A 26,686-nucleotide genomic window follows, 5' to 3' on the forward strand; every position below is an offset into this window, starting at 1 on the left:
AGTGATAGGGAAAATATTAAGTGGTGTATGGAGCCCAGAGGGCTGCACTGATTAATTTCATAAAAATTCTATGTTTGCACACACATATATATAATCTCACTATGCTTTGGAGGGTATTTGCTACTCAGCATTATCACATTGTGATAATGTTTACTTGTCTTCTCATTAGGTGGTAAGCTCCTTTTGAGTAGGGAAGAGCAGTCAGCAGCCTTTCCGTAAATATTTGAGTGAGTGAGTGAATGAATAGACAAAAACTGTCAGTGGTGCTGGTAAAAAAATTGAAGAGTTGGTATGCCTTATGATAATCTTACAGAATTTTTCCATCGTATTTATAAAGCAGTTAAAAATATTTTTTTAGAGGTGACTGGGTGGCTCAGTTAGCATCCCATTCTTGGTTTCAGCTCAGGTCATGATCTCAGGGTTGTGAGATCGAGCCCTGTGTCGGGCTCTGTGTATAGTGCAGAGTCTGCTCAAGATTCTCTCCTTCTTCTTCCCTTTTCGCCTTTCTCCCAAATAAATAAAAAAATTTTTTTTTGTATTGTCAGCACTCTGATTAAATATACTAACTTATAGTGCTTTGCCCAGAGTAGGTGGTCATAAATTTTGTTGAATGAATGAGTACTGCTTGGAATATAGCTTCTCTTTTTGCTGAGGAGTTGAATATTTTTAGATGAAACTTCTGATATGTAGAATAAGGTACCCTAGTGCTTTAGGCAATGATTTCTCTGAGAATGAATTCACTTAAATTAGAGTTTGTTTAAAAAAAAAGAGTTTGTTTCAAAACCAAACATAAAATAATATGTCATAAACTTCATAAATCTTATGAGAAGAATTAGACATCTTGGATATAACAAAAAGGCTTCTAGGCCCAATTTATATTTCACTTCAAATCTGTCGGACCAGCACTGTGGGTATTAGGTGACCCTGTGGGTAGTGGGTGACCCTGTGGGTAGTGGATGACCCTGGTAAATGTTTGCTCTGATCTTTGGGCTCCCATTTTTTTGTCCTCCCTGGAAGGAGATGACTCTCCTTTCTCTCCTCTCCCCACTTGCAGACTCCAATTCTTTTAACTTCTTTCCTTTCAAAACAAGAAAGAGTTTGATTTTAGCTGATTAATTATACTTCCTGAATAAAAGACAGATTAACTGATTTTTACTGAATAATTCATGAATTTCATTCTGGTTAGTGACCCATAATTTGCCAACCTGCAAGGGGGAGTTTACAAAGAGATGAGAGATACATTTGTTTGTTCATTCATTCATTATTCATTTGGAGGGAAAGCTAAAGGTACTCTGAAATATCAAATAATATATCCATGGTTTTCCATGCCCAAATGAGCCCAGATTACCCCTCCCCCCCACCAAGAAAAGTTGGTGACTGTTGCTTGGCTGTGACTCTGGAGGGCTCTTCCTGGGAATTGCCAGAATGGAGAAGACTTTATCTGGTGTCATTAACTTCAGGCTTAGGAACACACTCAGCCCTCAGGTTTCTTTCTTGTGTCTCTGCAGGGTTTATCTCTGCCATTTCTCCTCCTCTTTCACTGTCCCCGGGTTGATGACTTCCATTTTATCTCTTTTAACCGGAGCCCAACTCTTTCATTCTCCTGCCTTGGTTGCAAGTTGCCCAAGTACATATTTTATACTTTCTAGCACACTTGACTTATTTCAGCTGATACCAGTTGGTTTTTTATATTTTTTTAAAATATATTTTTAAAAGATTTTATTTATTTATTTGGGAGAGAGCGAGTGCATAGGCGGGGGGGAGGAGCCGAGGAAGAGGGAGAAGCAGACTCCTAGCTGAGCAGGGAGTCTGATGCAGGGCTCAATCTCAGGATCCTGAGAGCATGACCTGAGCTGAAGGCAGGTGCTTAACCAACTGAGCCACCCAGGTGATTTTTGTATTTTAATATTTCTCTCTAGTAATGGTCTGGCTTATAAATGTGTTTCCATTTTCCTCCATCTCTGATGAGGGTGGATTCTTATAAAGAAGCATATTGTTGCTAAGTATTTATTGCCAAAATACAAAAGTGGAATATTACTCAGCAATAAAAAAGAATGAAATCATACCATTTGCAATGGCATGGATGGAGCTAGAGAGTATAAAGCTAAGTGAAATGAGTCAATCAGAGAAAGACAAATACCATATAATTTCACTCATATGTAGAATTTAAGAAACAAAACAAGTGAGCAAAGGGAAAAAAGAGAGAAAGGCAAAACAAGAAACAGACTCTTAACTATAGAGAACAAACTGATGGTTACCAGAGGGGAGGTAGGTCAGGGTCCAGGGGGCATGGGTGAAATAGGTGATGGGGATTAAGGAAGGCACTTGTGATGAGCTGTGGGTGTTGTATGGAAGTGTTGAATCACTATATTGCATACCTCAAACTAATATTACACTGTATGTTAACTAACTGGAATTTAAATAAAAGCCTAAGGAAAAAAAAAACCTGTTGTTGGTAGGTGTCTTCTTTACTCGTGGCATTTTATTATTATATCAGAGTTGGAGATAACCCAGAACACTGTGAGCAACTAGGACCATTTTTTGCCCAGTAATCTTGACATTTTCAGAATGGATTTAACTAGTTAGAAAACAATATAAAAATATAAAACTACATTATTATAAATACATATATGTTCTTAGAAATGTGAACATTATGAGGAAACAATATATAAAATGGCTTTAAGATAGAGTTTGTTGGTTTTGTATTTGCCTGTGACACTTCTGATTTTGAAGACCCGTTCTAAATTGCTCTTGGCTGTGCAAAGATTTGTTTCTTTCTTTGTTTGTTTTAAAGATTTTATTTATTCATGAGGTATTTATTCACACAAAGAGTCAGAGACATAGGCAGAGGGAGAAGCAGCCTCCCCATGGGGAAACTGATGCAAGACTCAATCCCAGGACCCCGGGATCATGACCTGAGCCAAAGGCAGACGCTCAACCACTGAGCCACCCAGGTGCCCCTGTGCAAAGGTTTTGATTTCATTTCTTAGTATGACTTAAAGTTCATCCCTCCTTTTGTGAAATATGAAAGCTGGTGCATTGAGCTTCAAGATTTTGTGAGGTGGGAAACTCTGGGTTCAGATTGCTTTTTATTGACCCTTAAGCTGGTGCTGTGGCCAAGATAGAGGTATGCCTTCTTTATTGTAGCTGTCTAATGCTCTTACAGCAACCTGTTTGTTTGAGAGACAGTAGAGGAGAGTGGAGACAGGATCCTCTTCTATTTTTCTATCTTCCCCTGCTCTAGGTTTCAAATTGTCTTTTTTGGAAATACGACCCTCTTGAACAAAAGTGGATAGGAATTCCCAAAGCCTAATTTCACTATTGGGAACTATGTGGGCCTCTGAAGGGGAAGGACATCAATTGCCCTCAAGCATTTAATCTGTACCTCACTCAGGTTACTGGTCAATTTCTGTAGTGTTTTATAGTTATTTTTGCACATCCTGTCTTTTCATCTTGATCAGTGTTTTCTATCAGTGCAGAACATTTTCTTCAATGATGAAAATGTTCTATATTTTCATTGTCCAAATCAGTAGCCATTAGCTACATATAGCTTTTGAGTGCTTGAAATGGGCTAATTAATATGATGGGAGAACTGAATTTTTAATTTATTTAACTTTAATATTAGTTGATTAATTTTTTTTTAGTTTGAATATAGTTGACACAATGTTACATTAGTTTTAGGTGTATAATATAGTGATTAAGTGTCGCTATGCATTATGATGCTACATTCACCACAAACTTGCTACTGTCTGTCACCAAACAACACTTTTACAATACTAGTGACCATATTCCCTATGCTGTATCTTATATCCCCATGACTTATTCATTCCATAACTGGAAGCCTGTATCTCCTACTCTTCTTCACCCATTTTGTCTCTCCCTCACTTGTCTCCCCTCTGACAACCAGCAGTTTGGTTTTTGTATTTATAGATCTGGTTCTGCTTTTTATTTGTTTATTCATTTGTTATTTTAGATTCCACAAATGAGTGAAATCATATGGTATTTGTCTTTCTCAGGCTGACTTACTCTACTTTCCGTTATACCCCCCAGGTCCATCCATGTTGTCACAAATGACCTGATCTCATCCTTTCTTATGGCTGAGTAATCCACTGTGTGTGTGTGTATGTACAAATACTCCACGCCTTCTTTAGTCATTCACCTATGTGTGTACACTGGGATGGCTCCCATGTCTTAGCTATTGTAAATAATGCTGCAATAGAAATAGGGTACTTAATTTCAATTAATTTAAATTTAATAGCCTCAGGTGCCTAATAACTACTGTGTTGGAGAGTACAGATCAACCTTATGATGTGGTCTCTATTTGATTTACTTTGTTCTGTGTTATTGGAGTATACCAATTTACTTATCTGATGTTTGGTGAAACAACTGTGTTTGTTAACCATGTTGCTTCCAAAAGTACACATGGCTAAGCTGGCTGTAGAGTTAGAAACTACACAGCTTTGAATTTGAAACTGAAGTTGGCTTCTGATGGTTAGTACAAAACTGGAATAAGATGCTTAGAATTCTTTGTGCTTTCCTGAAATTTGTTCAAAGTGAATCTGAAAAGCTGACAAAACCGTAACTAAAAATTCTGGATTTACTATAACATTCTACAGAGGTCAGCATTCATGTTCAAGTAGGAAAAAACAAGGTATATTAGCTAAGAATGTTACTTCCAATAACTCAAGGACAAGGATATCTCTGTGACAAACAGGATTCTCTTAATCATCCTGGTAGGTGCTTATTCTTATATTCTTTCCATTTTGATTCTTTTGACTGTATTCCTGTTGACCATCCAAGACTAGCCAGTAATTAGGTATAGTAAACATAGTTCACTTTGGATTCATGAGTATTTTGTTTATATTTACAACACAGCATCACACTGGGAGCTTTATAGAGATATATCAATAACTTTTTCATCAAACTTTTTATTTCAAATTGTTGCAAGTTTCCTTTTAGGCAACTTTATGTTTTTACTTTCATGAAGCCTGTATATAGAGACAGCTAATTTTGGTGTTACCTAGAATATTAATTCCAACATATTACCAACTTGCTTAATGGAGATAAAATATACAAGTTTGGTGTTCCTACGTAGGGCAAGTGGCTCCTGAAAGATTTGGTGTAGTGTAATGATATATCTATCATACTGTAATTTAGGTAGCAGAAAAAAAGTAAATGACTCTCTTAAAATAAAGGTCTTTTGGGGATGGTTTGGTTTTTTTAACTTGCTGATATTTAGTAATTTTATGTTCTACGCTAAATTGAATCTGAGCATTAATGAGTAAAATATTCATAATGAGGACTCATTCATTGAAGTGTTTTTTTTTTTCATTCGTTGAAGTTTTATCCTATGAGTAGAATATTATTCTAAGCATATAAGGTATAAGATCACCCCTAGAGGCGTGCCTGGGTGGCTCAGTGGTTGAGTGCCTGCTTTTGGCTCAGGTCGTGATCCTGGGGTCTGGGGAACGAGTCTGCCATCAAGCTCCCCGCAGGGAACCTGTTTCTTCCTCTGCCTATGTCTCTGCCTCTCTCTGTGGGTCTCTCATGAATAAATAAATATTAAAAAACAAAACAAAACAAAACAAAAGATCAGCTCCAGAGTGAGAGGCTTACTCTGTAGTTGGGCAAGTAGGATCTATACTTAAAAAGAAGATGCTTCACCGTATGTGATAGTGCCTCGATAGTAAGTTTTGGGAACTTTGAGAGAATACAGGTAGTGTTTCCTAAGGGTGACTGGTAGGGTAGGATTCGAACTGGATTTTGAGGAAGCTAAAGAGGAGTAGAAATAGAAAAAGGAGGGCATTCCAGCCAAGGAGACCAGTGTGAGCTGAGGCTTAGATTAAGAATATGCATGGAATATTTGGGAATAAGGAATGGACATTGTAGGAATGCAGATTCCATAAGGGACCTTTAGGGGATAAGGTCATTCTGGAAGCTAGGGGCGCAATGTGTAGGGCTTTGGTTGCTGGGCCAAGGAATTATGCTGAAGGAAGTAAGGGGCTGTTAAACATTTTTGAATGGTCGGAAGATATGTGAGAAGTGAGATATTATGAAGATTAATTTTTGGAATGGAATACAGGATGACTGGGCATAGGAGAAGGAAAATTTAAACAGTAAGGATGTAAGATGAAGAGGCTCTGCCCTTTTGTTGCTAACATAGGAATGGAAAAGCACTTGGCAAATTGAATTTAAATTAAAAAAAAAGGAATGGAAAAGCAAGGGATGCCTTAAGAGTAGTAGCTTTTCTGGTATCATTCTGGTATCATAAGTGTCATATGACACTTAAATTGATATTTATTTGTTGCCTTGTTGCGATTGAAAGGTTTCATGCCTGAGTAACTAGGAGAAGCAGATGTTTGAGTCTGGTGAGCTGATTTGAAGGAAGGGTGGGTTGAGTTTGAGATGTTCTGAGTTCCAGGTGATGGAAGAGCCTGTAGATAAGAGGTTCAGAGGTAGTTGAAGATGAAAAGACTGATGCTGGGTCTCAAGTGTAGAAGCCATCTATCTCTCTTTCTTAGGATCATCAGAAATTCATGATAGTGAGTGCGAGAGAGCTGTGGACTGAAGATTGGAGCCTGGAGATGTCTGAGGTGGGGAAAGGGAAATAGATGGCCAGTGTGTCATATAAGGCAGAAAGTTCAAGGAGCAGAAAACCGAAAAAAGACCACTAGATTGAAGATACTTGAGAATTGAGAGCAGTGTTTGAGTGGAATGGTTAAAATTGGTGACTGAATAGGTGGTAAATAAAACTAAGAAGTAAACATACATGTCACGTTCATGTTGCTTCTTTTGTCGCCTGCTCTTCTGTCCTTTTACTGAATGTCCTGGCAGGGAGATAAAAGGGGGTAGTACTCAAAACTGTCCAAATAGTTCCCTGTTAAAAGACTGCTTACAATAATTGGTGATCAACAGTAGAGTAAAACCATTAGTCATTTGCATGATATATTTTTTTTAAGATTTGATTTATTTATTTATGAAAGACACAGAGGAGAGAGAGAGAGAGGCAGAGACACAGGCAAAGGGAGAAGCAGGCTCCATGTAGGGAGCCTGATGTGGGACTTGATCCTGGGACTCCAGGATCATGCCTTGGGCCAAAGGCAGGTGCTAAATTGCCAAGCCACCCAGGGATTCTCTCATTTGGTTGATATGAATCAATTACATATTTATCCTTATTCCCGATAATAACTGAAATTTGATTGCCATTTTAATGAAAATAAAAAATGAGGATTGATGTTACTGAAAATTATATTTCTACTAAATACTACTTGTTTTTTTTAATCTCAGTTTTTATGCAGATTTTGGACCTCTGAACTTGGCAATGGTGTACAGATACTGCTGTAAACTAAACAAGAAACTGAAAGTGAGTATTATGGTGATGTTTATATTGTGGTATTAAAAATTGGAACTTTGAAATCTGACCACTGACTGGGATTGCTGTGCACACACCACTTAGTTAGGTAATCTTGATCTTTGGATATTTATATGTGTGGTTCACCCAGAAATTGAAATTGATCCACCTGAGTCTTCCATAAAGGACATGTTAACCTCTTTCATTTTTCAGGATGAATTGAAATGTGAGCTGAATGAAGTCATTGGAATAGGGACCTAAGAAAGAAAGCAAAAATCCTTTCAGGTCGTTGTTTAATGAGTCTATCAAATTCCTTCCCAGGATGATTTTTCTGAAACCAGGCAATGAAGGGGCTCATCAGTGCATGGCAGGAGCTCTGGAGCTTTTTTTGTCTGGTCAGCATTGCAATTTTGACATAATGTCTTGAGGGTCATCTTTGTGGAGTTAACCACCAAGTGAGATTGATGAATTAGTTGTGATACAGCAAGGACTTTACCTGTTAGAGTAGAATGTGGGTCATACATTTAGCATTCATCTGTATTTTTGATTTTACATGTTTTTTTTTTCTCTTAAACTCTACACATATATAATAATGAAAAGTGATATGTATACTCCTGGTTTTGGTAAATTTATTTCATCACATAGAATGAAATATTTATCTTTTTCTTCCAGTTTTCTAAATGAGGTTCTTAAATGTAATGTTTCCATTTGAAAAGTCAGCTACTGTACAGCATGCTGTTAAAGATGACTGCTAAATTATAATGCTCAGGTCGTTTATTTCTGTTGGTTAGAATGTTACTGGTATGACATAGTACAGTGCCTTATACATATTAGCTGCTTGGTGATCATCTTTTGATTTAATTGATTTTTATTGAACTTACATATAAAAGTCAGTCTCTGGTGAATAATTTACTGTAAAATGTGTATTTATGAATTCGCAGATTTTTGCCATTGATCTGAAAAAGCTAAATGGTGGTGGAATGACTACCAGAGAGAAATTTTTTTTGTCAATCATCGTATAACATAAGATCTGTTGCAATCGACTGTTTAAAGAATTAACTTGTAAAGTATTATCTGACTTGAAAAGATGTATGTAAATTCCTTTGACTAAACTGATCTACATTTTTCAGAAAAGAAGTTACTGCCAGTAGTTTAGAAAATAAAGTCAAAACTTTTGTATTCACCAAGGAAGCAAATATCCTAAAAAGGATTGGATATAAAAATATAAAATGGACTGTTAGTGGGTGAATTAACAAGGAAAGGATAGTTCATAAATAATTGAAGCTTAATTCTTCCTTTTGAGGACCTAGGAATTTTTTGGCGTTCTTGATTAGTCCTGTTAGTATGTAGTTGGTATGAACTGGGTATTATAATGAAAGGTTTGGGATCTGATATTATTTGAAAGATTGAAGAGAAAGAATCATTGTTTTGAAAATAAAATTTTTTGGTCTGACTCAGTGTTCTACTTAAGAGTAGATGGCTTGAATAAGGCAATTTTTCTACCATGTTTGATACCAAATAGTATAGGTAAGTGTATACATGGACTTGTTTCGATTTGTTTTCATTTACAAAGCTTTCTTTTCTTTCACCATTACATGAAAGTTTAATAGAGTTCAACAGTCCCTTGGTTCATTTCAGCAATCAGGTAATCTGATGAATGCCTATGAGGACATTTTTAGCTTTAGTGCAGCTAGTGGGCACCCTGTTACTTGCTGAAGGGATGAGTTTTCAAAACCCAAATGTTAATAAGTCCCGAGTTATCCTGAAGCATCCATGTAGAATCTCTATATTAGAAGAAAAAGACTGACTTTACCAATCCAACACTACAGTCGCTTCAGCCTTATAGAATCTGTTTCTTTGGCTATAAGATAGGGATTATGGATCTCCCACAGAGGGGTTAGGTTAGGATTATATTAGGAATATATGTAAAAAGGCTTTGCACATTTTGATGCCTCATGCTTAAGAAAGTTACTAATGGAACATTTATGACTTTGGGTAAGATATAACAATAACACTCCCTCAGCCCCCTAGCTATCATTTCCATCATGTCCGATATAATTTTAGGAACTGAAATAACCATTTAGTCCAGCCAATTAATTTTGTAGGTGCAGGAAGGGAGGCACAGGAGAGGCAGGTGACTTGCCCAAGGCTGCAAAGTAAAGTGGGAGCTCGATCTCAAGGCTCACGACTTACTCGTGCTCCTCGCCACCTTCCTTGGTGGCCGAGCCTCTGTGGTTTGTGATCTCTCTGTGCTGGCTCACAGCGCTGCCGCAGCTGACTTCACCTTGTTGTCCCGTAGTGGTCTCAAGGCTCTTCTGCCCCCTTTGCTCCACCGACTGACTGCCACCCCAGCTGCTTTTCTTCCAGAAACCCAGACTCCAGGCTTTCCTGCTTTGAATGTGCCCTGCTCAGTAGGTACCTCTCACATTCTGTCTCTCTCACCTTCATGTAATCTCCAGGCCCTCGGGCTCCCTGTTTTCTCAGTCTATCGCTCCCTGTCGGTGTTTCTCACCTGCAGCCCCTTGTTTGCTCATTTTGCTAAGACCTCGGGGCACCTTGCTTCCATGCCTTTTGTCTTGCTTGCCTTGGCAGCTCCCACCCTTGGCATCTTTCCCAGTGGATGATTTCCTGCACTAACTTACTGATTTACTGAAGAATGCGGTACCCCCGCCACTCCCAGCTGTGCACTTTACCCCAAACCACACCATTCGCTCCACTCAATGGCTTGTGAAGTCCTCTCTTAGTTGAATGCCCCTTTTCCTTAGTTGAATCGCTCTTTGTTCTTTATGACCTTGTTCAGGCACCACGGCTTCTAGGAGGCATCTCCATGTCCTTCTCAACAAGGTTGGAGGTGCCTCCTGTTTTCCCAGAATTCTCTGTGCAGATCTCTATTACTAAAGAGTTATAATTACCTGTTAGCATTGCTTGCTCTCACTAGACTATATGCACCTAGGAGATGGAGACATGACATATAATTCTGTGTCTACAGTGCCTCGCACAGGGTCACCAGACACAAAGAAACTTCTGTCAATGTTATCACGATCCACTTGACTTACAGGTCCTCTTTTATCTTTTTGCCTCCGGAGGTTTCAGAATATTGTGCCCTCACTGTTTACATCTTCACTATCCACCGATTAAGAAATCATCCTTTGCTGTCTCACTTGCCTTCCTCACCCTGGTAAAACTGCTCTGGTGACATTTTTTTTTAAAGATTTTATTTATTTGAGAGAGGGAGAGTGCATGAGGCAGGGGGAAGGACAGAGGGAGAGGGAGAAGCAGACCCCCCACTGATCAGGGAGCCCATGGGGCTCGGTCCCAAGACCCCAAGACCACAACCTGAGCCGAGGTAGATGCTTAACTGACTGAGCCACCCAAGCGCCCTGCTCTGGTGACATCTTAAACACCAGATACAATGATGTTTACTTGGTCCTCAAACTCTACTTCTCTGAATATTTTGGCACTATTTTAACTGATTACAACTTCTTAGAATATTTCTCCTGTGTGGTTTCCTAGCTCTTTTATGCATGTCTTATTAGCTACTTGGACAATTTTTATTTCTTCCAACAAAGCTCTAATTTTTTTCTCCTTTATTTGATAACCTATATAGATAGGTAATATTTTGCAATGCATTTTATTCCAAACCTATATTTTTAATTTTTATATTATCAAAAGGTATTTTTTCAAGTTGATGATTTGAAGTGATGATTTATTGCTTTTTTTGTGTGTGTGTCGGTATGGGTTCTATTCCTAGTGACTTTCATTTTAATTATGTTGAATAGAATGGAAAATTACCCATCAAATATCTACTGAGATTCAAAAACCAAAAGCAGACATCACTACCATCAACAAAAAAAGCCCTGTTTTTTAAGTTTTAAACTATATTTTAAAAAGTGTATGAGGCACCTGTGTGGCTCAGTATGTTAAGCATCTGCCTTCAGATCAGATCATGATCCTGGGGTCTTGGGATCAAGGGCTCCCTGTTCAGCAGGGGTCTGCTTCTCCCTCACCCTCTACCCCTCCCCTCTCCTTGTGCTTCCTCTCTTTCATGCTTTCTCAAATAAATAAAATTTTAAAAAAGAAGTGTAAACACTAAGAGTTGTGCAGTGGTAGGTTGTAGTTTGCAATTTCTGGTCAATAGTTACTATAATGAGGGAAGCAATCCAAAGAAGGAAGATTTATTGAAGTGAGAACAATTGATAAAACTGTATGTATTATTTGATGTAAAATACCATCAGTGATTGATAGGCTAGACCAGAACTTATTAATTTGGTATTTTAAGAGGTCCATTAACCCATGAAATTATATATAAAATTTTATGTATTTACATTTTCCTCTAAGAAGATTCATAATTTTTTAACGAGTTCTTAAAGGGATTCTTTGCACAGACAATGGTAGCAACACTTGGCTAGCATATACAGGCTTCTAAAAGGGAAGACCGTTCTAGCAACATAGTGATATTTTAAAAAATAATGCCTTCAAACTTAGTCGTATAAGCAAATCTTTCAGTGACTGAAACAATAATAGGAAGGTTTTATAAACATATGATTGAGCTAGCTTTTCCTAAAATGGTCAATACAGTTTTAACTGTTGATTTCATTTTTCCTCTGAGAAAACTAAAACCTCAGTCCATGAAAAAAAAATCTAAGAGCATCACTGGAAAAAAGGGGCATTTTCTAGGGCAGTGATTTTTTTTTTTTAATACTGCTCTTTCGAATCAACAGGACAATTACAGTAATCTTGAGGACTGCTTTTAAAAGGTTTAAAAGAATATTGACAGAAGTGTAATTTTAAATGTACAAAACATCCCATACAACCCTTTCAGGGTAAAAGGAGAAGGGGGGGCCATGGGCCTGGTGAAATGGACGATTGTACTAAAGTGCTGAAAGTACCTGGCAGATGGTGGGGGCTCAGGGAATGTCCTTGTTGCTGAATGAATCAGTGCAGTAATCCTATCCGCTAACCAGGCACCTGCCATGGTATCAGGTGGTTGTACACAAGAACTCTTTTGATATAATGATCGGACCACCCTCTAATTCTAACTATAAAAACCTGTTGAGATTTCTTCATGAAGTTATCTTCTGTTTCAGGTTCATGGGCTTTTGGGGGAAGAAAAGCTAGTTACGTTCTGGAGACAGTTCAGGTAGTTTAAAGAGGCATCAGGGGTTCTAAGACTGTTAATCCACATGAGAGTGAGCATACTTAGAGTTTGCCAAGCATGGAGTCTTTCTCGATGCCCATTCAGAAATCCACAGGCAAGAAGACCTCGTTTAATGGAGAATCCCCGAATGCCATCCACTAAATTATCATCGTGGTCAAATAATCTTTATGAGCAACTTTTCTTTGATAATTTGACTTCTACTCTGATCAAGTGTGCCATTTCATTAATGAAACGTATGGGTTTGTTTTTTTTTTTTTTTTAAACGTATGGGTTTGTACAGACCGTACAGAGATACCTTTTTCTTTTTTAAGAAACTGCTCAGCCTATTTTGTTTTAGCTAAAAAATAAAATAAAATAAAATAAAAACCATATTTTGTTTTGTACAGCCAAAGAAAATTTTCAAGAATATCCCTTTCCTGGGAAAGTTGGAGGTAAAACATGTAGAGGTCATGGCTGCTGACAGGAAGACCTGTTCATTTTATCGCTTTTGCAATGAGATGACAACTGATTGCTTTGGAGACGCTGATTGCTGCGGCCCTTACTGGGCTAGCCTAGTCACCTGTAAGAGAATGATGCCTTGGTCACCATGGCCCCCATGCTATAATCTACTTAATCTGAGTGCCATCACTGGCAGAGCTTGCTTGTTTAGGGCAGTGCATGGGCTCTATATTTTATTAAAGAGCATATTGTCCGGGCTGCACTAATGTCTTCCTTAGCTCTATCAGGCTGGTTCACACAGGTTAACTAAACATGGTGTTCTAGCCAAATGACTTGAAGATTTTACTCTTAAGCATGGCAAACAACTTTACCAAAAGGCTGCTTAAAAACCCATTTTTCTAAATTATGCTTAACTCTTTTGTGTGTGTATGTGTTTTGTCTTTGAGCTTAATTACACCACCTTGCACCACCTTTTGTTTTTGAATGGTTGAGTAGTTGGTGGTCTCCTGTCCTAAGCTGAAGAAGTGCATGATTTGTATATGTCACCACCATTCAAGGATAGCCTGGGCTATTTGTGATTCGTGTAGCATGTCAACATTTTCTCTGAGTTGCTGGCTTGTTTTTCTCCAGGAGTGAGCCCTCCAGAATGCAACCTTTCACATAGCTTTCTTTTATGAGATAGGAAATGTCTCACTGGGGTCAATACCCTCATCTTAATTTATATTGCTCTCTCATAGTGGTCGTCGTACTTTGGTTTATTACAAGTACCGTTAAACGTTTATATGCTAGATTGCACACTTGTCATGATTTACATAACAGTGGTAAAACTCTGACTCTCAGGTAAGCAGTCCAGATTTGGAAATTTCTATAGATTTGATTATATTAATTGGTAGATATTTAATACATTTTACCTTTTATCTACTATTTTTTACCTTGTTAAAGGAAATAATTACTGTACCTGTAATTAAGATCATTCCATTGGTCCTTGCTCTGTTATGAATGCATCCCTAGGTAGCTGTTCTCTTTTGTTTGTAATAAGCCTTGGCCAATATTTCTCCCTTGGTTAGCATCAAATATTCATTAGACTGTGAATGTTTATGAGGCTAGAGACTGAGTTTCTGCTCCCCTTGTTACTACATTGTTCAGCACTGTGTTTGACACACAGCAGCTGCTCAATTCATGCCGATAGAACCAATAGAAGTTTCTTCAGCCACAGTATTCCGGCAAACTGGTTGCCTGTGGGTTGGATTTAGTTCAGTATTGTTTTCTTAGGGATAAATGCTGTTCAAAGATTTTGAGTTTACGGTTTGCATCTGTAATTCATGAAAATTTTCGTTTAATTCTGGATTTTTGACTTATCTTAAATATTAAAATACCTGTTTATGGGCCCAGATTCCTACATGGGAGTAGGAGGTTGGAGCTAAATCTGCTTGAGATGCGGCATGCAGCATGCTTCTCTAGTTTACCAACTGACCCACTTCAAATTCTTGGCCCCTGAAGGCATCTGAACTTGGAACCTCTGGAATAATGCCATTTAAGGGAGTTTAGTTACTGAATCATTAAAGGAACTTTTCCTAAGGTGGAATGCAAGAATTTCCGAATTGTGATAACAGTTTTCTGAGGAATCTGGGGAAATGTGTTTTTTATAACATGCTTTTAAAAGGCATATGGCATGATTTGGAGTTCCTAAGATAATTTAAATATGTCTTTGGGGGCTACCTAACCAAATGGACGTGTTTTAGGAGCCATATAAAACATTTCCAGGGGTGACCCAGTTACATTTTTGTGCAGTGGCATAGCAGGTAACAGTGTTCTGTCCCTGGACCAGCAACATGAACATCATTGAGGAACTTGTTAGAAATAAAAATCTCAGGCCCAGCAATCTGTATTTTAATAAGCCCTCTAGGTTACGCTCAACCACTCTATTAACAGGATGAAATAGAATAACAATATAATTTAGATTGATAATTGTTTTTTATTTCTGAAAAGTTTTAGTAGTATTAACTAATTCGGCCAATTATTTTTTAAAATTCATGTTCATTTCTTTCTTTTTTTTTTAAGGAAGATTTCTATTTTTAAGTAATCTTTATACCCACCACAGGGCATAAACCCACAACCCCGATACCAAGAGTCACATGCTCCACTGACTGAGCCAGCCAGGCACCCGTATTGGCCTGAGAATTATTTAAATTTTGAACCATGAAACTTGTGTCCTTATAATTGCGATTTACACAAACTATCAAACTCAGTGAGAGAGTTCTGGATTTCTTCCATCTACCATACTTGCTGAAAGAACTCAACTCTGTGATCTGATATAGGAAATATTGGCCTAATGTGATAAGCCAGGCCCTCTCTGGGTCCTGGCTCTTGTTCTGTTGGTAAAAGAGAGACACAGAATTCTCATGGTACTTAAGCCTTGCCCAGGACTTCTGGTTTGGGAGTCACACTGTGTCAGGTCAAATTGGACCCCTCTGGTATGTTTCTATGCTTTAGGAAATGATGGAATGTAGTAATAAATGTTAGCTGTGGTTATTATAGAGGGCTGGCTATGTCCACTTAGGCTTAGAAGGTTCTGAAGGCTATGACTAGTTTCTAGATAGAAATCTAAAATATATGTGGATAGGGGCTACAGGTTATCATTTGTAATTGGTCATATGCAAGCGTGCTGCAGAGCATGCAAGTAGTCCAGAGGTCTTAGTATTCCTTCTGTGATATCCTCCGCTTTATATTTAAGTCTATGTTAATTTGTTTTACCAGTTTCTAACTTTACTTTGCTATTGTACACAGTGTTTTTGTAATCTCTGAACTTCTCATGTATAGCAAAAAGTATCTGGAATAGAGCAGATAGCTCACTGAAGCCAGAGTTGATGGTCTAACTTTGCAAGTGCTCTCCTTTTTTTTTTTTTTTTTGCTCTCCTTTTTTTTTTTTTTAATTTAAACAATTTTATTTATTTATTAGAGAGAGAGAGAACAAGCAGGGAGAGAGGCAGAGGCAAGGCCTGTATCAGCAAGGAGCTGGATTCAGGGCTCAATCCCAGAACCCTGAGAACCCTGAGATCATGACTGGAGTGAAGGCTGACACTTCACTGACTTAGCCACCCAGGTGCCTCTGCAAGTGGTCTCCTTGAAGGGTCTAGTCAGCACACCCAACCACAGAGGAATTGGGCCAAAGTAAGGAAGATGCAGTTCAGTTTGGAGGCTCTTGGTGTTAGGGCAAATCTGAGAAAATATCTACTGGGCTTCTTCATAAAATAGAGTCCTCTTGTCTGTAGACAACTGTGCTTTTTTCTTCCTCTGTGGAAGTTCCTCCGGGAAAGATCTTGAAGATCTTTCTTCAAGGATGTTTCTCTAAAGGTACTTGAGTCAACAATACTAGCCAATGGATAGTATTGTTTCTCTTGGAGTGCTTTAATATGTAGTAGGTCATTTTTTAAAACATTTTTTTTATTTGTAAGTAATCTCTACACCCAACGTGGGGTTTAAACTCACAATCCTGAGATCGAGAGTTTCATGCTTTACCGACTGAGGCAGCCACACACCCCATCCTTGGGATTTTTTTTTTTTTTTGAGATTTTATTTATTTATTGATGAGAGACACACAGAGAGAGGCAGAGACATAAGCAGAGGGAAAAGCAGGCACCCTGCAGGGAGTCTGATGCGGGACTTGATCCCAGGACCCTGGGATCACTACTTGAGCCAAAGGCAGCTGCTCAACCACTGAGCCACCCAAGTGCCCCTTCTTGAAAGTTTTCATTCCAGTATCAGAATATCTGCTATGTTCCAAAAGCATTGCTGGTATAAGACTGGGGCAAGATGATCTATAAGAGGGAAGCTTGGCTGTGGCCAGGAAGGAAATTAGGACAAAGGCCAGTGAGACATAAGATTTTTCTCTATGATCGTTTATTGTGAATTAGTGTTGATTACTTGAGTGATAACTTAACCTATGTGTTCTGACCTGGGAGATATTGGCCAAGCTTCACTAAGCAGATCGTTGCTTTACTGTAATGTTTTTGAGATGTAATTGAGAAAAACAATTGAAGTCCCAAAACATCTAAGTGAGGTAAATACTAGGAGCTTAAAAATTTCCTAAAAATCAGAAAGCTGTAGTTAAAAAGCCAGTTATTATAATGTACAGCATTATGGTCATAGTTAATAATACTACATTGTATATCTGAAAGTTGCTAAGAGAAAGTTGCTTAAAGGTTCTCGTCACAAGAAAAAGATTTTATAATTATACATGGTGATGAATGTTAAAAAAAATGGTTTCTATCCTATAGGCAGCTTCTAATAGATATTCTAAAATAGTTAAGATTTGTAGGTGTATTTTGTGAGAATATTCTTTATCTGATGTCATTCTGAAAGCTTGTAAGGTTTAAAAATTCTTCTAAAGTCCTTAAAAGTTTAATTTGTACTATATTTACTTAAAATTTATTTATTTTTAAAAGGTTTTATTTATTCATGAGAGACAGAGAGAGAGAGGCAGAGACACAGGCAGAGAGAGAAGCAGGCTCCACATAGGGAGCTTGACATGGGACTCGATCCTGGGTCTCCAGGATCAGGCCCTGGGCTGAAGGCGGTGTTAAACCAACCGCTGAGCCACCCTGGGATCCCCCCAAATTTGTAGATTTATAGTGAAAAGAAAGTTTCCTTTAGAATTTCATCCTGTAGCTTCACAGTTTCTGTTGCAGGATGGTCTCTGCAACATATACTAAAGAATATTCCATATACTTTATTTTTTTAAATATATTTTTTAAAGATTTTATTTATTCATGATAGACAGAGAGAGAGAGAGAGAGAGAGAGAGAGAGAGAGGCACAGACACAGGCAAAGGGAGAAGCAGGCTCCACGCAGGAAGTCCGATGCGGGACTCGATCCGGGGGCTCCAGGATCACGCCCTGGGCCAAAGGCAGGTGCCAAACCACTGAGCCACCCAGGGATCCCCTCCATATACTTTAGAATAAGAGTAAGAAAAACAAAAACCAAGCAAATGCAAAATGTTTGAAAACAACCCAAAAGACTCTTGGTGACAAAAGCACAGCATTATGAGTTTGTCCCAGTGGATTTATAAAATAAGTTTAATTCCACATCATTAAATGATAGCAACAGTTTGTTGTGAAATCTAAATTCTTAGTGGAAAAGGGCATCAAAACAGACAATCCAAACTTCTGAATCAGTTGTGGATATTTTCTTCTCCATAGGTGTTTTAGGGAGCAGGGAAATGTAATTATTGAGAGGCTGGGAGCCAGAAGAGCTGGGTCCTTATGCTCAGCATGACTCATGTTTGTGGGGGCTGGCCTGTGTAAGGCAGTCTTATACCACAAAATATGCTTAGGCTTTAAAGGCCTTGACTCTCCTTTCAGTAAATCAAGCCTAACTTATTGATGGAGAACAATAAGTGACAAAAATAAACTAACAGACCAACAAACAAATAATAAAATAACAAAAGGAAATGTCTAGGAGACAATGGTTTCAAATTGAAGAAGCCGGGGCATCTGGGTGGCTCAGTCAGTTTTACATCCGACTCTATTTTTTTTTTTTTAAGACTTATTTATTTATTTATTAGAGAAAGGGAATGAGCAGGGGAGGGGCAGAGGAAGAGAATCTCAAGCCAATTCTCCACTGAGCATCTCAGGGTCATGAGGTGGAGCCCCACAGGGGGCTCCATGCTCAATGGGGAGTCTGCCTCTCTTCTTTTCTCCCTCCCACCTGTGCTTGTGTGCTCTTTCTCTCAAAAATCAATCAATCAATCAATCAATCTTAAAAAAACAAACAACAAATTGAGAAAAAAAGGAGACAGTTGACAGTACCATTGATAGTGATCCTGAAGTCTTTAGATAACTTTAGTGCATTGACTGAACTGAATTGAATAAAATGTATTTTTTTTAAAAGATTTTATTTATTTATCCTTCACAGAGAGAGGCAGAGACATAGGCAGAGGGAGAATCAGGCTCTTTATTTTTGATGTGGGACTTGATTCCAGGACTTGGACCATGCCCTAAACCGAAGGCAGCAGCTCAACCGCTGAGCTACCCAGGAGCTTTCCAGAATAAAATGTATTTTTAAAGCTTTATTTCATAGGGATATTTTCATAAGTCAGTCTGGAAATAAGGACTTTGGTAATGAGACCCACTTTGAGGCAAACTCTTTAAGTTCAGTTTAGGGCAGCCCCGGTGGCCCAACGGTTTAGCACCGCCTTCAGCCCAGGGTGTGATCCTGGGGACCCCAGATCGAGTCCCATATCGGGCTCCCTGCATGGAGCCTGCTTCTCCCTCTGCCTGGGTCTCTGCCTCTGTGTCTCTCATGAATAAATAAAATCTTTAAAAAACAAATAAAATTCAGTTTAAGAGAGCAATGCCATTTTCAGAACACGTGATTTTTTTTAAAATTAATATTTTATTTAGGGATGTCTGGGTGGCTCAGCGGTTGAGCGTCTGCCTTTGACTCAGGGTGTGATCTCAGGATCCGGAATCGAATCCCATATCGGGCTCCCTGTGAGAGCCTGTTTCTCCCTCTCCCTGTCTCTCTGCCTCTCTCTCTGTGTCTCTCATGTATAAATAAATAAATAAATCTTGAAGAAAAATAAAGATCTATTTGAGAGAGAAAAAGAGAGCAGGAGTGGGGGTGGGGAGAGGGGCAGAAGGAGAGGGAGAAGAAGAAGCAGACTCCCTGCTGAGCAAGGAGCCTGATATTGGGGCTCTATCCCAGGACCTTGGGATCATGACCAAGCTGAAGGCAGATGCTTAACCAACTGAGCTACCCAGGCACTCCAGAATATGTGATTCTTGCTTAGGAAGGAAATGCCTAAAGGGATGGTGAGAGTTTCCAGGTTCATTGCTGGAATACCTATAGCTACTTTTCTGTGGTTACATTAAAGCCAGAGTGTTGCAGTTTCATGTAGAATAGCCATCAGAGTTGAAAGAGTTTCTTTTCCTTGTAGAAAATAGAGTTAATGAAGAAGGGTAGGTAGTTGAGGTTTCTTACATTTGTAAATGTGCTATAAAAGCAGGTGTCCTGTGGGTTGTGGTCTCAATGTGTAAGGCATAAAAACTACTTTTACAGTCTGTTTGAATTTATAGACAAATGTTAAAAGGTAGCTATGTTTCTGTATTTTGAAAAACATTTGTCAAAATGCTGTAACTTTTGAAATATGAGGAAGTTGAGCAGATTTCATATAGTTGCATCAGTGTTCTCATTGTTTTATGTATATTTGAGTTTGATTGATACTTTGATTTCATCTTAGATCTTTTTACTTATGTATTTTTTTTCATGTTCAGCATGTATACAGCATACCAAGTTGCTAATTTTTGGATTTAGTTAATACTTGAGCATGCAGCATATTGCATGGCATATAGCAGGTGCTTAATAACTGTTTGAATCCATGAATGTAATATATGGTTATTGTATTAAGATGTTTGCTGTTTCTGGCCTTTTGATGATTCATCTTTTCCCATTAACTATTTATTTTCAGATAAGTGAAAGGAATTTTTTTAATAGAACATTCTAGAAAGAAAATATTAAGTATTGATGCTCTGTTAATATTAGTATAATATGATCAATAGATTGATTGACACACTTAAAAATAAACTAAAATATCAAAAGTACAGATGACTATTCTGGGAGTGGATATAGCATAGGAAAAGAGCAAGGATAAATTATTACTCAGTCTTTAAAAAAGGACTTGCCATTTGTGTCAACATGGATAAACTTAGAGAGTATTGTGCTAAGTAAAATAAGTTAGAGAAAGACAAATACCATATGATTTCACTTACATGTGGAATCTAAAAAACAAAACAAATGAACAAACAAATAACAAAAAGCCCTCAGACTTACAAATACAGAGAATAAACTGGTGACTGCCAGGGAGGAGGGATGTGGGAGGATGAGTGAAATAGATGAAGTGGATAAAGAGGTGCAGACTTTCAGTTATAAAATAAGTCACGGAGATGAAAAGTATAGCATAGGAAACATAATCAATGAAGTTGTAATAATGTTGTATGGTGACTATACTTACCATGGTGAACAATGACTAATCTATAGTATTGTGGAATATTATGTTGTACACCTGAAACTAATAAAACATCGTATGTCAACTATACTTTATAATAAAAATTAAAAAGAAAAAAGATGAATAGACTTTACATAAAAGATTTAGAGTAAATCTTCAAAAATGTTCCCACTAATAAAGATGGCAATAATTTAACTATTTCCCATTGTATGTCTCCCTTCTTGGAGAGAAATATTTGTTCTATTGTCAAATCTGCATCATGATTGGGCTGTGAAAAGGAACCCTCCACCCTTTACAAGCTCATGAACAAATGCTGTAGAAATGAAATTTGGTAGATTCCACTGATTGTGACACATCTTGGAAGTTGATGATGTTTATCTTCTGCATGTTTTAGCATTGTCTCTATGGTTACACTCTTTTTATTCCCTCTTTTTAGTCATACAGTTTATCAAGAAAGAAAATAGTGCACTACACCTGTTTTGATCAACGGAAAAGGGCAAATGCAGCATTTTTGATAGGTGCTTATGCCGTAAGTACTTTTTCATGATTATTTTCTATAATCAGGCCAATGGAGTACTAACACTGTCAAATAAAATCCAGGCCACTCTTTTAGGGGATTTGAGAGACTGGGAAAATTCCTAGCACCCTGGGAATGGATGTGGGACCGAAAGTGTGAACTACTATCCATGGGCTGTTTAACCCCCAGGTTATGAGAGAATCTTAGAACTGCAATGGGTAGCTTGGATTCCACAGTTGTATGGGTGTTTAATTAATTAATTAATTAATTAATTAATATTTTAAAAAGATTTTACTCATTTATTCATGAGAGACACACACACACACAGAGGCAGAGGCATAGGCAGAGGGAGAAGCAGGTTCCATGCAGGGAGCCCATTGTGGGACTCAATCCTGGGACTTTGGGATCATGACCTGAGCTGAAGGTAGATGCTTAACTGCTGAGCCACCCAGGCATCCCTGTATAGATGTTTTTTTAAAAGAGACTATCCAGAAAGAATATTTCTAGAGAAAAGATACATAGTGGAATATTTTTATTTTTATTTATTTAGTTGTTAAGTAGGCTCCATGCCCAGCATGGAGCTTGAATTTACAACCCTGAGATCAAGACTTAAGCTGAGATCAAGAGTTGGACACATAATGGACTGAGCCACCAGGTCACCTCTATAGGGGAAGATTCATTTTTTTTTCAAGAGAGAGGGGTGAAAGGAGGGCAGAGGGATGAGGAGAGAGAGAATCTTAAGCAGGTTCCATGCTAGGCCCAGCCCCACAACCCTATGATCATGACCTGAGCCAAAATCAAGAGATGGATACTTAACCCACTGAACCACCCAGGTGCCCCAGTAGAGTGGAAAAAAAATTTTTTAAGTTTATATTTATTTATTTATGAGAGAGACAGAGAGAAAGGCAGAGACATAAGCAGAGGGAGTAGTAGGCTCCCTGTGGGGAGCCTGATGTGGGATTCCATCCCAGGACCCCAGGATCATACCCTGAGCCAAAGGCAGATGCTCAACCATTGAGCCACCCAGGTGCCCCTAGTGTAAGACTTTTAAAGACTGTTAAGGTGTTTCTTTTTTGCAAAAGAGGAAATCATAGATTGCATGGAGGGAGGGTTATTATTATTTTTTTATCAACCCATTTATTAATGTATACATGTGTTTGCAGTAGGCAAACCAAATATAAATGCTGCATATATTACAACTTCCTAATGATGGACAAGACTTTCCTAAAATAATCTTGATTGGAACTTTTGTTCTCTGTAAGTACTAAGATGTAAGTGTGAGTTCCATGTGAATGTGGTACAGAGTTTTGGTGTGACTATTTTTAGAATTTTCTATATATACTGGGATTGGGCAAAAACTTGGAAGGCAGAAGCCATCAGGACTCAAACTCATTTGTAACCTCTAATAGCTTTTTAGGGACGTGTGGGATCTACTTAGGAATATGCCGGTCTGAAGGCAGGGGAGAGAGGTGTCCTTTCTCGTCGTCCTTGGGGAGGGTCTATGCTGCTCTGAGGCTTGGCAGCACACTGCTGTGTGACCTTTCAAGGGCCTTCCTCTGAAGATCTTGACTGTACATCCCAGTCTGCCACATAAAACCAATAGCTCTGGGAGAAAAAGCCCAGGGGTGGCATTGGAAAGACTGTCAGCTGTTGTAGGGTGTAGGCTGAGCATGGTGGCAGGTGGTGGACAGCCTCCCTGCAGGCTGGGGCCTTGTTTCCAGGGCTGAAATGTCCAGCTCTGCCCGTCTTTTCCCCCTCTGATGTAGCTCTGGTAAAGCCTGGGGCCATCCCTGGTGGCACTTGTCTTTCTCACTCTGTAAGCAGCATGGTATGATCATGATCAAGGATCCTAAGAATCAGAAAAACATTTTTTCATCCCGAAGTGGCTCTGGGATGATGGGTAAGCCACTTTATCTCTCTTTGCTTTATTTAGTTTCCTTATCTGTAAAACGATAGGGTTGGATATAATGACCTCTAAGTTTCCTTCCAATCCGGAGGACACGAGGATTATTTGTAGTGCCAGCCAGACTGTTGCTTGTATTTGAAAAGCATCCACGAAAAGCTGGCTGTTGGCAGGAAGGTTCGGTGAAGCGCTGGTAAGCTGAAGTGCTTAGTTTTCACTTTGCACTAATTATTACTCATTTGAAACTGATAATTGACACTATTTAGAATATGGAGAGCTGGTAATAACCTCTGGATTCCAGCCATTTACCAGGCGTGTCTTTCCTGAGGGGTTTTGTGATGTTGCATGAGCATCGTCTCCGGGAGTCCTCGGTCATGAGGCATTGCCGTCAGGAAGAGGTCATCTGCTGCTCTCGCCTCTCCTTCCCTCCTTCCCTGCCCTCTTGCCTCCCCTCTCTTCTTTCCTTCTTAATGCTTGTTCTTTCCATTTCTGGTTTCATCCTTAATTTCATCATGACACCTCTAGAGTTTTAAAACGAAGTTAGGTCACAATAGACGCATTGAGCTTGGGATAAAATACATCTAGTACGGAAGTTTCCACCACTTTAATGCAACCAAATGACGGGAAAGCAGTCTCAGCAGGGTTGAAGAAGTGCTGAGGGCAGCACGAGCTTGCCTTACACGCTCATTACAGTCCAGAGAAGCGATGTAAAGTAATTATTCTTGTATTATTCATTTCCAAATTGATTTTTTTCCCAATTTTGGAAATGCATTCCCCAGGAGGCTTTTTGACATAATACTTAATAAAAATGAAAGCCAAGAATTGTATTCTTTCCTTAAAGAGAATTGTGTGTCTTACTTCGTGTTGTGTATATGCACTTAATTGTCGGCACAAGTTTTGTAAGAAGAGAGTCAGTCATTTGCATTTGAAGTTATACATGTATTAAATGTTGCTGTTTGGATAAGCCATAATTTTCTGGGGGAAACTTCCTGTTATTAAGGTCAAATATCCAACTACATGTTTGTATCTCCACATTATATAATCTAAATGGTATCTCATGCTTATTGTGACAATACAGGCTTTTATTCCTTCTCTCCTTGAACCTGTTTATTGCCACAGTCATTGCCTGTTTAGTAAGTGGACCACCATCAGTGGCTTGCTGAAACAAACAAGGATAGCAGTCATTTTCATTCTTCCTGTTTCGCCATCCCACATTAGACTTCTCAGTAGGTGTGGTCAGCTCTGCCTCTAAAACATATATTGAGTCAGAATACTTCTTTCCATCTCTTGTTGTCCAATAGCTCCAGCCACTGTGGCTGTCCACCTGGGTTACCACCGGAGCATCGTACACTTGTTTCCTTTTTCACTCTTGCTTTTGTTTAATCAGAGTTGCCACACAATTGTCAGAGTGATCTTTTAAAAATATAAATTAGATCATTCATGGCCCTGTTTCAAATTTGTCTAGTGCTTGCTCACTGTTCTTGGCATTGAATTCAACCTCCTTACCAATGCCAGTAAGATCCTCCCTGATCTGGCCCTGTCTACCTCTGTATTCTCCTTGCTCAAGATGCCCCTATCACACTGGCCTTCTAACCGTGAGAATCTCAAGCTTATTCCCACCAGAAGGCCTTGACATTTCTGTTCTCCCTGGAGTGTTTTTACCTGAGACCTTTGCATTCCTGATTCCTTGTAATGTCACTTCCTCAGAGAGACTTCCTCTCAAGTTTTGCTCTGCTCCCCTCAGCCCAGTCACCCTCTAGTCCATTGTCATTTTGTTTTCTTTACAGCACTCTACTCTTTGAAATGATCTGATTTGTTTATGTATTTAGTTGTTTATTATCTCTTTTCTAGACTAGAGGGTAGGAACCCTGTCTATTCTGTTCGTTGCTGTGTCTGGGAGGTGATAAAACACTTAACAAGGGGTTAGGCCCAGGCATTCACCAGTTGAATTGGAAGCTCGCCACCATGGAGCCTTCCTGTTATGCTGAGTCATGGGGAAGTCCAGGGACGGGGGTGTCCCAGGGAAGAGATGAGGTGGCCAGCGTGGAGGGGCATGGGATGCTGCAGGCCATAGCTACTTAGCAACTGATAATGCAACTATTTTGGTTTTTGGATGCTGAACATCAGCTTTGAACCATGCCCTGCACATAGTAGGTGCTCCATAAGTATCTACGCAATGAATGCAGAAGGAAGGAAGGTGACTTCCTTTAGGTAACTTTAGAGGGAAACTGAAAGTGATCAAATTGGACATAAACTGTAACATGGTTTCTTCCTCATTACCAGAATGTTGTAATTTTGACCAAGCCAACTATGGCCTTTAAAGATGCAGAATTAAAGCAGGGATCAGAGTCCAAGGGCGGTACCTGCTACCCAAAGTCACATCATTACTTTGCCTTTTTTTTTTTTTTTGGATAAACCTTTTTCCCTCCCAATTAAAAAAATTGTGGTAAAATACACGCATATAAAATTTACTGTCTTAGCCACTTCTTTCTTTTTAATTATTTTTTTAAATTGAAGTTTAACTGATATAACATTATTTTCAGGTGTACAATGTAATGATTTAATATGTGTATGTATTGAAAAATGATCACCATGATAAGTTCAGTTAACATTTGTCACCGTATATAGTGGCAAAAACATTTTTTTTTCTTGGGATGAGTCTTAACTTTTTTAAGTGTACAGCTCAGTAGTATTAGGTACATTCATATTATTCTGCAGCTATCATATTTTGCTTTTGAGTTTGACATCTTGTGCCAAACATGCACTTACAGAGTCAGGGCTTTGCCTGTGTTTTCTCCATTAGATCAGGACTTTAAGTATGTCACACAAGCTTGTGTTTCTATTTTCTTATCTCTAAGTAGGGAAGAGCCTTTATACATTTTATCTCATAGAACTGTCATGAGTATTAAGAAGGTGATAAAATATAGAACATCATGTTCAGTAGGAAATCCACAAACCCTTCTCTGTGGGTGATTCTAAAGCTGGGGTTGCTAGAATGATGTGGCCACTGGAGATCACCGTGACACTGAACAGATAGATGACAGGCACCATTTCAGGGAAGTCCCTACTGATGAAGTATCACTTTATACCTAAGCTGTGACATTATACTTCTTGAGATGAAGGGCACAGATTTTAAGAAGTGATTAACTTTGTTGGGAAGGTGTTTCCCTTCTAGGATAATACTCAGTGCATTGTTGGCGTTAGGGGTCAGGATGCTGGGATCTTAGTGGCAACTACAGTACTCTCATGTGAGTTCGAAGAAAATAGGCCCTAAGATATTATAAGCATGAATTAATTAGCTTCTTGCTACATGC

General features: G+C 38.7%; 1 protein-coding gene across 12 annotated transcripts in view; it reads left to right on the forward strand.

Moving 5' to 3' along the window:
* The window catches only part of CDC14A (cell division cycle 14A), a 250,286-nt gene that overhangs the window by 21,846 nt on the left and 201,754 nt on the right, over positions 1–26,686 (forward strand). For 11 of the 12 annotated variants that reach the window (XR_013384557.1, XM_077905614.1, XM_077905615.1 and 8 more), the window contains 2 exons: positions 7,288–7,363; positions 21,389–21,481. Coding sequence is in view for 11 of the 12 variants with exons in the window: in XM_077905608.1 (XP_077761734.1) it covers positions 7,288–7,363; positions 21,389–21,481 (169 nt within the window). In the remaining variant the exon portion in view is untranslated. Of the gene's footprint in view, positions 1–7,287; positions 7,364–21,388; positions 21,482–26,686 lie in introns of those variants that run through there. The other variant, XM_077905617.1, reaches the window with a different exon arrangement.

Source organism: Canis aureus, chromosome 8 (genome assembly GCF_053574225.1).
Source record: "Canis aureus isolate CA01 chromosome 8, VMU_Caureus_v.1.0, whole genome shotgun sequence".
NCBI lineage: Eukaryota > Metazoa > Chordata > Mammalia > Carnivora > Canidae > Canis > Canis aureus.